This window comes from Elgaria multicarinata, chromosome 8 (genome assembly GCF_023053635.1).
Source record: "Elgaria multicarinata webbii isolate HBS135686 ecotype San Diego chromosome 8, rElgMul1.1.pri, whole genome shotgun sequence".
NCBI lineage: Eukaryota > Metazoa > Chordata > Lepidosauria > Squamata > Anguidae > Elgaria > Elgaria multicarinata.
In genome coordinates this window covers 56959160-56972610 of record NC_086178.1, presented here as the reverse complement: position 1 = coordinate 56972610, position 13451 = coordinate 56959160, and the positions used below count along the sequence as shown (strand labels likewise).

Below are 13451 nucleotides of genomic sequence, written 5' to 3'. Positions count from 1 at the left end.
AGAGACGGAAGTGTGTGACTGTTGCCTTGGAAATGTGTCCAGCGGCATCATGGCTGGGCCGAGCTGGCCGGAGCAGCTGCGCGCAGCGCGGAAGACCGCCCTGCTCGGGGATGGTAATTGAAAGCGAGCCGGTCGTCGCCTTTGCCAATCGCGGCTCTCCTCCGGGGGCGGGGGGCAAGGGAGGGAGGCCACGATCCTGACGGGATGGGGAAGGTTACCGGGCGGGGGAAGGGACGGCTTCCGCGACGACCAAGAGATGGCGGTGCCTTTCCGGCCATACGAGACGGTCGACTGTGGACATCAGCCTGCCCCAATCTGGTGCCCTCCGGATGTCTCTGACTACAACTCCCATCATCTCCAACCAGCAAGCCCAATCAATGGTCAGAATTGATGGGAGTTTTACTGCAAACCATCTGGAGGGCACCAGGACGGGGAAGACTGCGTGAAATGCTTGGTCGCGGTGAAAGCGCTAGTGTACACTCGTCCCTGCACGATTGAGGCTGCAATCCTATGTAAGCTTACTTGGGAGTCCGCCCCATTGAAGCCCACCCCTCTACGAACCAGCTGAAGGGCGGGGTGTAAACCCCGTAAATATATACAAAGATGAACTCCGTCCGCGGAACGTTATTCCAAATGTCAATAGGACTGGAATGTGTCGGGCAGCACTCTTGGGTACACTTGGGAAGTTTGGAGTCAGCCCCATTTAAAACGGTGTTTATTTCCGACAAAGCATGCCCATGGAATCGGGTTGTATGTTTTGGGATGGTGGAGGAGGCGGGGTGGGTGGGGCGTGCTACAAAATCCACAATAACAGATGCCCTTACTTTGTGGTCTCCAGCCAAGCACGGGGAGGGTGAACATGGGTGGGGGGCATTGTGGGCCGGGAACGTTCCTCTGCATTAGGAGTAGGTAACCTAGTATCCTCCAGTTGTGCTGGTCTGCAACTCCCATAATCCCTTGCCATGGTGACTGGGGCTGGTGGAAGGGTGCTGTTGCACTGCGACAGCTCGTTGGCCACTGTGTGAACAGAGTGCTGGACCAGATGGACCCTTGGTCTGATCCAGCATGGCTCTTGTGAGTTGTAGTCCAAGATGTCTGGAGGGAACCAGGTTGCCTAACCGTGTTCTGCATCATTTCTGTGGACTTACTTGCCTTGTGCTCTGTTTAGGCAAGCGAAAAATTCATTACCTCTTTGACAGTGGGAAGGAGATGGCAGAGGAGTATGACGTGAAGACTAATCAATTGCTTGGTAAGCCAGTCCCCTTTCTCTGTTTGGAGTTTAATATTGGTAATTGGAATTTGACTTGTTATTAATGCCACATTGTACAGGCTGGTCACAAATACCAACTTTGCCCTGTGTTATTGCTACACATATTGTAAATCAAATGTTTTGTGTTGACCATGGCAGAAAGAGCTCCAATCTCACAATTGCTCCAGGCCCCATTCAGGGATAATAAGGCTATCAATGGCTACTAGTCATGATGATTATATATTACCCTCCTGCATTGGAGGCTATATACCAGTTGCTGGGGAACATGAGTGGAAAGGTGCGATTTCACTCATGTCCTCCTTGTGGGCTTCCCATAGGCAGCTGGTTGGTTACTGTGAGAACAGAATACTGGACTAGATAGGCCTTTGATCTGATTCAGCATGGTTCCTCTTATGTTTAGATGCCTTTAATTACAGCGTGGTTTCAAATGAGGGCAACTGTGACTCGGGTTACCCATTCACATGATAATATTTCCACCACAGGAGAGGCAGAATAAAATTCCCCTTGTGTTAGGAGGTAATGTGTACTTGACAGCATCATGGAAAAGGCTGCTCTTCTAGAATATGTTGTTGTATTACACATTTCCTGCTACTAAATTTTTCCATGGAGATTTTCCCCTTTCTAAAAAAGCATTTTCATAAAAACTAATGAGTACAGGAATGAATAGATACAATAATAGTAAAATTAAGCAGTTGTGATTCTTCCAAGGAATTTGATTAGGTATTAAATTACACTACAGAAACACAATAGCCCCCTTCATGCATTCATTGTGTGAAGGGCATCCATATGTTCAAAGGGGCAGTGGGGCCACACTACTGGCCTCACCCCCGAGGTTACATGGCTCTCTCCCCTAGCCTCTGATAGCCACACATTGAGTGTGGCTGTCTGAGCTGGGGGAGCTGCATAGACATCCATGGCAGTTGGACCCCTGATCATGCTGGCCTTGCTCTCTGGCCTCAGTGTGATCCAGGCCTTGAGTGCGGTCATCTGACTCAGGAAATCTTATGCACATGGACCTTTGACGAAGTTGGAACCCGGAACACACTGTGGCCCAACCCAAGGTGGCTTGACTCCCTAGGCCCATATGGACATCAAGGGCAAGGCTGGAGACCTGTGCAATGGCAGAGATAGGGGTAGGAACCTGCTGCTTCTTTAAACGCTTAGACCCCCTTCATGTGATTAATGCATGAAGAAGGCTTAAGTCTATCTTTTTCTTTCCAAATACAGGGAGGGGCATAATTGGGGCAGTGGGGATAAATAGAACCAAAAGTACACAACAACCCAAACTTGCTAAATCAGATCTCACTTGATTTGGAGCACTGGGCATTTTTCAGATTCAAATATTTCAAGAAATCCCACATCACTGCCTACTAGAGCTCATTTTCATCAGAGTTATTGAGATAAATTTGACCTGCAAATTTATTGCTTTCCTGAAAGAACCAGTCAAAGTGGTGCTTTAATTTCCCCCTTTCCTTTCTCTGCAGTGAGAAAATGGAGAGAGAAGAATGCTCTGGGTGCTTGTGGCAGTTGGCAGGTTGAAGTAGGAGAGCCACACTTGCCATTGCCAGGAGCAGCGGATCGTGAGCTCATAAAGGAGAGCAGCACCAATGTAAGTTCTTGTCTAGAGCAGTCACATCTCAAATTTGGATGAGACTCATTTTCTGGAGCTTCCTGGTACGAATTCTGAGGTTACAATCTGGCTTCTTCAATAAGATGAGTTGAAATTCAGGGTTTGGGATGTCATGATTTTGGGAGCAGAGAAAGGAGAACACACAAGTTTTGTTTCTCATGGTCATTCCTGGGCTGAGAAACCTCAAATAATGACTCCTTGGCGAACCAGTCCTATAACTTGATTCATGGTATAAACATATGAAGCTGTGTTATACCAAGTCAGATCATTGGTCCATCTATCGCAATATTGCCTATTTATTTATTTATTTTAAAATGTATATTCTGCCCAGGTGCTCATGCTCCACTCTGAGCAGCACATAATAATTTAAAACCACAGTACAATATAAAATCATGCATTCAGTTAAAAATACAATAACATATAATGAAAATGAAAATACAGAGGCAGAGACCATATATAGAACAACCTTTAAACAAAAACAACGCTTAGAAGGCAAAAGCCTAGCAGAATAGAAAGGTCTTCACCAACTGGTAAACAACCTCTTGAGAGGGAGCAAGGTGTCCCACAGTATCGGACTGGCAGCTGCCCACTGAATCTGTTCACAAGACCATTTATCTGAAGAAGACAGGACTTGGCACCTTCTGCATACAAGTCATGTGCTCTGCCACTATTGGTAGATCTCCAGATGATTTACAATAGACCTACAAGGATTTCTGACTCGCAATTGTTTAACAAGAGTAGAAACTAATTACACTTCCGAAATGAAGAAAGCTTGGCTTAAAGAGGAGTGGCATTTTGTGTAATCTGAATCCATTATAGCCTTCTCTTCCACCCACTACTCTACATCTGTGTATCCTGGATAGATCTCTGGATGCCTTGAAATATAATGACTGGCAACATTCCCACCTATAGAATCCATGATAAATATGAAGAAATATAAGTACATGGGAGGGAGCAGAAACCAAGAGACTCTAGCCTTGTCAGGATCAGTCCTGTTCTCCCTAGTATGGGGGGAAGGAGTTTCGGAGTCAATTGGACTCAGAATCTGAAGAAGAATCAGGGATTTGTTAGCCAACACAGGAAGCAGGGGTGGAGATGTTCCAAGACTCACTCTTCAGGAGTCAAGGATGAATCTTCCCATGAGATTATTGCAGAGAATGCAGACTGCTCAAAGACCATTCCCCGCCCCTACTCCTGAGAACTTGCTTCTGTGTGATGGGGAGGGGACATCAGAGTTGACAGATCCCAGAGTCTGCCACAGGGTCAAACAAGTGTTGTTGAGAGAGGTGGGAAGTGGTCTCTTGGAGTAGCAGCTCACAAAAGGCTCTTTCCAAAAGACCCTTCCTGAGCTAAAGTGCCTGTTGGATTGAGGTAATAGTCCTGCTTTAGTTGAAGGCAACTACCTAGCTTTGTTAGCCAAATTTGCCTTAGAGGATAGCTCCTAGCATTCACACCACCTTTAGATGTGAAGAGGTGTTTGTTGGATAAAGCTTTGTGGATTACACAGCAAACATCTTTATTGTCTCGCATCAGTGGGAGGGCTTGGAATCACAACACGCCTCTATACTGTGACTTGAATCATAGAAACAAGAACAAGCACCTGAATGTTCAAAGTCAGGAACCCTCATTTACGCCACTCATGGAAAGCTGCATACAGTTCCTATCCATGTCACCAGCCTGATTTACGTGTGCCTTTCCTCTAGCCTGTCTTTATGCGAAACGACACAAAGAACAGTTTCCAGTGGCGGATCCGGAACCTGCCATATCCTAAGAATGTTTACAGTGTTTCAGTGGAGAAGGATCAGCGCTGCTGTGTGGTCCGCACAACAAACAAGAAGTCAGTAAGCATGAAGTTCACTCTTGGTGTGATTAAGTTAGCGTAGGTTGCAAACTCAGATTAAGACCCAGATTCAGGAGTCAACAGTATATACACCTTATTGCAAAGTTCTACCACTTCTCTCCTTTCTAGTTGACAGTATCAAGTTACAAATTGAAGCAAATCCATTTCTCACTCCCAATTTTTGATGCAGAGGAAGTTGGGAGAAATACACTGCCATGGAACAAATAGCATTTGATTTTCCTTTCTGGCTCAAAGTCTGAATCCAGTTTTGTGCAATCCCTGATAATCACCTAGAGGTGGTGCTGTTGGCAAAGAGCTACCCTTTTCTCTTTGGCCATTTTTATGTGAAGGCTAGCTAAAGTTCTTCCGAGGGCAAAGAGCACTATTAATCAGTGACAGTAAAGGACTAGGGATATGGTCAGGACTTGTCAAACACTTCACAATGAAGGCCAGACTACATTAACCCTGTGGGTCTTCCCACTTTGCATCTTTGCTCTCTGGCTGCAATTGGCAGGTGCAGGACCAGGTCCCTGCTGCTCAGTGGCCTCCTCTTGATAGGTATGGAGATGCTTAAGTACTTGTTGATTTGAGCAGCCCTTGAATATCCTCAGCTTTCTGAAGAATCTCGCAGTTACTCCCCTAACACTGGTCTAAAGGTCAGCCCATGAAATTGATTGCCAGTAAATTGCTGGACTACATAAAAGTACTTCTTCTCACGACACATAAATAACTTGTGGAATTTGTTGTCGCAAAATGGGTTGGCGGTCACTGGCTTGGATGTCTTTCAAAGCAGGGGTTAAACAAATTTACGGGGGATAGATCTAAAAGCAACTATTGGTTATGATAGCTAAACAGAACCTCTGAATTTAGAAGGGATACAGGGATGGCGCTAGAGTCATCAGGCGCTCCTGGCAGGAAGGGCTCTTTCTTTCACGCCCTGCTTGTGGGTTGCCTGCCAGTGCTGGTAACAGGATGCTGGTCTAGCCATGGGCAGATCTTGAAGTGCTGTTCTAATGACCCAACTACAGATGTGAAGTTCTGAGGGAAATGGCAGCAGTGGGAGTGGGGGAACCAGAATATATATATTTTTAAATCCTATTTCCCCCCCTAGAGATTTGCAGGGTATGTGTGGATTTTTCTGGGTCGTCCCCCCACCCCCATTTTTCTGTGTGTTTTTTCAAGATTGACACATCTAGGCACAACAATTCCTCTGATGCCCGTTGCACTCATTGGGCTTAAAAGAGCATAACTCTGCACAGAATCAAATTGTTGTGTATTTGGAAAGGGGCGCTGACAAGCTCAACAAGGAGCAGGGGAGGGAATTGGTGTATTGGTAACTCTGCCTTTCAAGAACATGCAAATAATAGAGTAGGATAGTCCTGTGGGTCATTAACTTCTCAAGACAATGTGGGCAAGCTTTGTAAAGGTAGTCAGTAGTATTTTATAGCTCCAAAAGAAATGTCGGAAAGCTTGAAGCCTGTGGAAGATGACAGGACATATGTTTGGCATTCTTTGTGCTTTACCATCATTGATTCCTGTGGATGAACTATTCCAAATGTTTATTTTAAACTTCTAGGTTATATCTATGCTAGTTTGTTCCCTGGCATGTACAGCATGCACTACAAGTTTTAATGTGCTAGCCATCTTTTGGAACTGCATCATTGCCTTAGCAAGGGCAGGCACCTCAGTTGTACTTGGGGAAAAGCAAATCTGAAGTAGTCTTGCATTGCACACTCAAAATCCCAAAAGTGTTTGAACAAGTCTAGATCTCATTCACTTATTTTTGCAAAAGAGTTCTCTTTTAGTAAAACAAACATGGCTCCCATACCTGTATGCTCTGGATGGCCACTGTTGGAAATGGATGGAGCCTTGTTCTGATCCTGGAGGGCCGTTTATATGATAAGATAGGAAATCAAATCTGAGGAGCAATCCTAAGGCTAGAGCAATAATCGTCTGGCACAGCAACACATTCCAATTTCGGTGCATTTTGAGAGGCAAGAAGATCTTTGTGCCTTTTGCATCTATGCCATCAAGAACAGTATGGTGAGGCACGACACACATTAGCAATATCTTAAAATGAACCACCCTTGATTGTGTGCAGGATTGAATGTCCCCAATTTAACATCAAGGTGTGTAATGGGTTGTTGTTTATTCGTTCAGTCGTTTCCGACTCTTCGTGACTTCATGGACCAGCCCACGCCAGAGCTTTCTGTCGGCTGTCGCCACCCCCAGCTTCCCCAAGGTCAAGTCTGTCACCTCCAGAATATCATCCATCCATCTTGCCCTTGGTCGGCCCCTCTTCCTTTTGCCTTCCACTTTCCCTAGCATCAGCCTCTTCTCCAGGGTATCCTGTCTTCTCATTATGTGGCCAAAGTACTTCAGTTTTGCCTTTAATACCATTCCCTCAAGTGAGCAGTCTGGCTTTATTTCCTGGAATATGGACTGGTTTGATCTTCTTGCAGTCCAAGGCACTCTCAGAATTTTCCTCCAACACCACAGTTCAAAAGCATCTATCTTCCTTCGCTCAGCCTTCCTTATGGTCCAGCTCTCGCAGCCATAGGTTACTACGGGGAATACCATTGCTTTAACTATGTGGACCTTTGTTGTCAGTGTGGTGTCTCTGCTCTTAACTATTTTGTCAAGATTAGTCATTGCTCTCCTCCCAAGAAGTAAACGTCTTCTGATTTCCTGGCTGCAGTCAGCGTCTGCAGTAATCTTTGCGCCCAGAAATACAAAGTCTGTCACTGCCTCCACGTTTTCTCCCTCTATTTGCCAGTTATCAATCAAGCTAGTTGCCATAATCTTGGTTTTTTTGAGGTTTAACTGCAACCCGGCTTTTGCACTTTCTTCTTTCACCTTTGTCATAAGGCTCCTCAGCTCCTCCTCGCTTTCAGCCATCAAAGTGGTGTCATCTGCATATCTGAGGTTGTTAATGTTTCTTCCTGCGATTTTAACTCCAGCCTTGGATTCGTCAAGCCCAGCACTTCGCATGATGTGTTCTGCATACAAGTTGAATAGGTAAGGTGAGAGTATACAACCCTGCCGTACTCCTTTCCCAATCTTAAACCAGTCCGTTGTTCCATGGTCTGTTCTTACCGTTGCTACTTGTTCGTTATACAGATTCCTCAGGAGGCAGACAAGATGACTTGGTATCCCCATACCACCAAGAACTTGCCACAGTTTGTTATGATCCACACAGTCAAAGGCTTTAGAATAGTCGATAAAACAGAAATAGATGTTTTTCTGGAACTCCCTGGCTTTCTCCATTATCCAGGGGATATTGGCAATTTGGTCTCTAGTTCCTCTGCCTTTTCTAAACTCAGCTTGTACATCTGGCAATTCTCGCTCCATGAATTGCTGGAGTCTACCTTGCAGGATCTTGAGCATTACCTTGCTGGCATGTGAAATAAGTGCCACTCTCCGATAGTTGGAACATTCTTTAGTGTTTCCCTTTTTTGGTATGGGGATATAAGTTGATTTTTTCCAGTCTGATGGCCATTCTTGTGTTTTCCAGATTTGCTGGCATATGGCATGCATCACCTTGACAGCATCATCTTGCAATATTTTAAACAGTTCAGCTGGGATACCGTCGTCTCCTGCTGCCTTGTTATTAGCAATGCTTCTTAAGGCCCATTTGACCTCACTCTTCAGGATGTCTGGCTCTAACTCACTGACCACACCGTCTGAGCTATCCCCGATATTATTATCCTTCCTATACAGATCTTCCGTATATTCTTGCCACCTTTTCTTGATCTCTTCTGTTTCTGTTAGGTCCTTGCCATCTTTGTTTTTGATCATACCCATTTTTGCCTGGAATTTACCTCCGATGTTTCTAATTTTCTGGAAGAGGTCTCTTGTCCTTCCTATTCTATTGTCTTCTTCCACTTCCGCACATTGCTTGTTTAAAAATAATTCCTTATCTCTTCTGGCTAACCTCTGGAATTTTGCATTTAATTGGGCATATCTCCCCCTATCACTGTTGCTTTTTGCTTTCCTTCTTTTTTGGGCTACTTCCAGTGTCTCAGCAGACAGCCATCTTGCCTTCTTGGTTTTCTTTTTCTTTGGGACGTTTTTTGTTGCCACCTCTTGGACAATGTTGCGAACTTCTGTCCATAGTTCTTCCGGGACCCTATCTACTAAATCTAGTCCCTTAAATCTGTTCTTCACTTCCACTGCATATTCATTAGGAATATTAGTGAGCTCATATCTAACTGATCTGTGGGTCTTCCCTATTCTCTTTAGTTTGATTCTAAATTGTGCAATAAGAAGTTCGTGATCTGAACTACAATCAGCTCCAGGTCTTGTTTTTACTGTCTGTATAGATGTCCGCCACCTTTGGCTGCAAAGGATGTAGTCAATCTGATTTCGGTGTCGGCCATCTGGTGAAGTCCATGTATAAAGCCGTCTTTTTGGTTGTTGGAAGAGAGTGTTTGTTATGCACAGTGAGTTGTCCTGGCAGAATTCTATCAGCCTATGTCCCGCTTCATTTTGTTCTCCTAGACCATGCATACCTGTAATTCCAGATGTCATTTGACTGCCCACCTTAGCGTTCCAGTCTCCTGTAACGAAAATAACATCTCTTTTTGGTGTGTTATCCAGTAGGTGCTGCAGATCCTCATAGAACTGATCTACTTCTGCTTCTTCAGCATCTGTGGTTGGGGCATATATTTGGATCACTGTGATGTTAAATGGCTTACCCTGAATTCGAATTGAGATCATTCTGTCATTTTTTGGATTGTATCCAAGCACTGCTTTAGCCACTTTGTTATTAATCATGAAGGCTACTCCGTTTCTTCTGTGATCCTCTTGTCCACAGTAGTAGATCTGGTGCTGATCTGATGTGAAGTGGCCCATTCCGGTCCATTTCAGTTCGCTGACACCCAATATATCTATATTTAATCTTGACATCTCGCCAATAACCACGTCCAATTTGCCCTGGCTCATAGATCTTACATTCCAGGTTCCTATGGTGTGTTGACCTTTAGAACATTGGATTAGGAAACATTGACTCGGCATCTGCATCTTGACCTTAAAAGGTAACTCTTAAGGAGTATCTCCTGCCTCTCTGTCGTTTGTGATTTTCAGGAGAGAGCCTGTTCCAAATCACACTACCTTCAGATGCAAGATAGGCTCACTCCTATAGTGGTAGCCCTTTTTTGTGACGCCTTCCTTACAAGGATTCCCCCTCCAGCAAGGCCTGCCAAGTTCCAATACACACACACACAAATAATTTTTAGAATGCAGGTTCTTTCTACTTCAAAAGTTTCAGGGGCTAGAGATGGCTGTCACAACAGTCTCTTTCTACCTTCTCGTTGATTTCTATGTCTGTTTCTACTTTTATCATATGCCCTGTTTTTATGGTAGCTCTTTTTTTATTGGTACTACTGTGATGGTCTCTTGGAGTGAAAAGCAGGTGGATGGGGAGAAGAAAATAACTTGAGTTCAGATTCCCTGCCCTTGCTAGTGGCATAGTTTTTATAGAGAGCGGTGTGTGTTTGTATTAGGTCTTCTATACAATTATTCTGCTCTTAGTACTTTTACTGAAACTAGGCTTTCGTTTAAGCTAAGTATCAGCCCTCCATGCCAGTTCTTGTGGCCATGGTTAATAATGGTTCCTTGCCTGTACTCAGGTGGGGTTTTAGGGGAGGGGATGCCTTGATGCCTTTAACAGCTGCATGACAGACAGAAACTCAACAGATGAAACTTTTCCAGGTATGGAGATGCAACAACGGGAAAGCTGAACCTACTGAAACGTTGCTACACAGCTGTTAAAGGCACAGGAGCTCTGCCAGAACACAGAGCCGCCCCAAGGAACCTTAAAAAGAAAATATTGCCACCCGCTCCAGCTCATTCATTGTTGTCCCCTCCAGCCACAGCAAAAGGCTGCTCAAGTGGGATTTGCTCCAGCCCTCTTGCTGTAAAACAAATCCATTAAAGCAAACTTTCCAAACAAACAGGCAAAGCCTCCTTGGCCACAGCAGATTCAATTATGGCAGGGCGAGGTAGCAGTTAACATTACACTGGAAAGGGGGCAAAGTGGCAGATCTGTTTTCCTTTGATCTTTCAGAGATTTCAGTTGGAGACCAGACCCCAGGTATTTTTCCCACTGCTTCAGCCCTGGGGAAGGGTGGGGTGGGGGGCAAAGTTGGTGTTCCCAGTGAGGGCTCCCAAGGCTCTTTGAAACACTGGGCTTCTTTTGGGACCTGTTTTTTATTGTCTCAATCAGTAAGAAGTTAACACTTCCTTAACATGTCTTTGTGTTCATCTAATCTTTGCTGTTTAACCTTTGACACCCCCATTATTATCCATGTCTGCCACCTTTCCCAAATACACGCAGAAGGCTCTGAGCCCTGCGGTTACATTCCTCCTGAGCAAGCAAAGCAGCCAGGGCTGGGTTAGCCTTTGTATGCGTTTTTCGTGAAGGCTTGGAAAATAAAGGGTTCGTGTTTTGTGCAGCAGCAGTTCAAGCAGTCAACCTCCAAGCAAAACTAGCTTAATGGAGAAGGATTGCTCATGGGTCTGACACCAGGAAATAAATTCTCCTGTTCAGTTTGGAGTACCAGAAACATGTCAGAGATGGAGAGAATTTCACAAGGGAAGAGCTCCAAGTAACAAAGGAGCTAAATGGCAGCAATGCTGGCGGTGGAGGTGGGTAATAAGAATAATGTTCTTCCAGCTTGGTTAAGTTAGGGTTGGCAGAAAATAGATTGTTCAGACAAGTGTCTGATGGATATAATGAAGGTGTATGAAGCAGTGCAGACTCCAGGTGATCAACACTAAGCTAGCATTCAAGCCGTTAGGGTTCTTTCCCTACCTTTTTTCCCCAGGTGAGCCAAGGGACCGAACCAGGCACCCAGCATTGTTGTACAGCAGTTATCCAACTAAGAAATGTAATGTCAATTGGTAGTACAAATCTCAGTTGATTAATCAAAATAAAATAATTGTTTAAATGTGCATATCAGAAATTCTAAAGAAAAAAAAAGCATGCTTGGTTCATTTTTAGATGATGCGCTCTGTTGCACCAGGCACCATCTTAAGGGGCATCCTTGTAATAAAAACAAAAACTTTACAATCTGCTGCTCGGATAACCAGAGGAATTCCTTAATTCAATCAGAATTTTTTAAAAAATGATGTAAGGGTGCAATCCTATGTTGAGAGCCGGAAGCCTCTGAACTCAGAGGCTGCTGATTATCCTAATGCAAGGCAGCCATTGGCCAGAGGCGAGCCTTGCTTCCATTCTCCGGCTGCCCTGCATTTTTGCTAGATGGGTGAACATAGGAAGCTGCGTGAGGTAGCTGAGGCATTGAGCAGGGGGTTGGACTCAATGGCCTTATAGGCCCCTACTATTCTATGAATCTATGACTTCCCCAGTCTCCTCCCCTGCCCCAGGACTGCCCCCTTTCCCCCATCTCCAGGCCATCTCTGAGGGGGAGGGGGTGGGGAGCATGGTTTACTGGCTCTGAGGTCGGAGTCCTATCTTTGATCTCGGACATAGTAAACCAAGCAATCCTATGATCCCCAGGCACTATCTAGGTGCCATAGGATTGTTCTCTAAATCTCATAACCCTTTTGGAAAGTGCTCAGCATCCAAGCCTTGGAACCATTGATGGCTGAGATAGACTATACCTCAGATAGAATATGAAGGCATAATAAACTTTCAAGCTGTTTCTCTAATATAAAAGTATATATTGGGGGGATTGTCTAGAATTAAATCTTTATAAATTATCATTTCACTAAACCACTGCAGGAATTGGTCCTTTCTTCACGTTTTCTCTTATGCTTGCCTTCAGGTATTACAAGAAGTTCTCCATTCCTGACCTAGACCGGTTCCAGCTGCCCATGGAGAGCACTGCTCTGAGCTTCACTCATGCCAACAACACATTGATCATCACGGTAGGTAATTCATCAACACTGACACATCACTTCTCCCAGCTGTCTTTGTAAAAACTGGAGAAAGACATAAACAGAAAAACAGCCCCTTGCCTAAGACTGAAAAATTACAAATTTAGAACTATACTGATAAGGCTCTTGAGGCCTAGCAGGGGGGGAAAATAGACTTATTGGTGCTATTTCGGCTTCAGAGTTTCAGTGATAGAACTCCATATGCTCCATACAGTTTCACCTTGCCACCAGCAATCACCTTTTTGAACTTCAAATCTTTCCTCAAACTGTGGTGTTCAGTGTAGAAATCCAGACTCCTAGAATATATGAGGGGGGAATACAATGAACCAGCAAAGCTAAGTACACTGTTTACTTTTGGATACAGTCCAGTCCAGCAGGTTTAACTGAGGTTAAAAATAAGGCAAGACTAGAGTACAGAAATGATAATGTGCATTGAGATACAGACTTATGCTCAATGTTTCATTGAATCTTGGGCAGCTCAAAAGACAATGCGAGTGAGAATTTCATAGCAGTCCAGTGAGTTTGCCTATTCTTTTTACCTTGTTTACTGGCCTCTTTTGAAAATAAGGCACTGTATTAATGGTGGCTCTGTTTTTGCTAGAGGTATATTCAGATGATTTTCTTTTCCATAGTATCAGAAGCCAACAGAGATTCTGGTTGCAGAGGAGGAGCTGCAAAAGGAGCTAAAGAAGATAAAGGCAGCAAATAATGGAGATGGGGAGTGCAAGACGCAATAGGCAACAGTCGCAGAATGTCTTGTCTGTACATATTTTGCTACTTTTCTGTAACAAATAAATGCATTGAACTGA

At 44.5% G+C, this 13451-nt stretch overlaps 1 protein-coding gene across 1 annotated transcript; it reads left to right on the top strand.

The window, feature by feature from the left end:
* Nucleotides 1–16: 16 nt before the first annotated feature.
* DPCD (deleted in primary ciliary dyskinesia homolog (mouse)) lies at nt 17–13451 on the top strand. Its single transcript, XM_063132546.1, has 6 exons — nt 17–113; nt 1169–1249; nt 2755–2879; nt 4604–4737; nt 12531–12633; nt 13275–13451. Exons 1-6 carry the CDS (start codon nt 50–52, stop codon nt 13377–13379), a joined length of 612 nt encoding a protein of 203 aa, XP_062988616.1. The 5' UTR covers nt 17–49; the 3' UTR covers nt 13380–13451.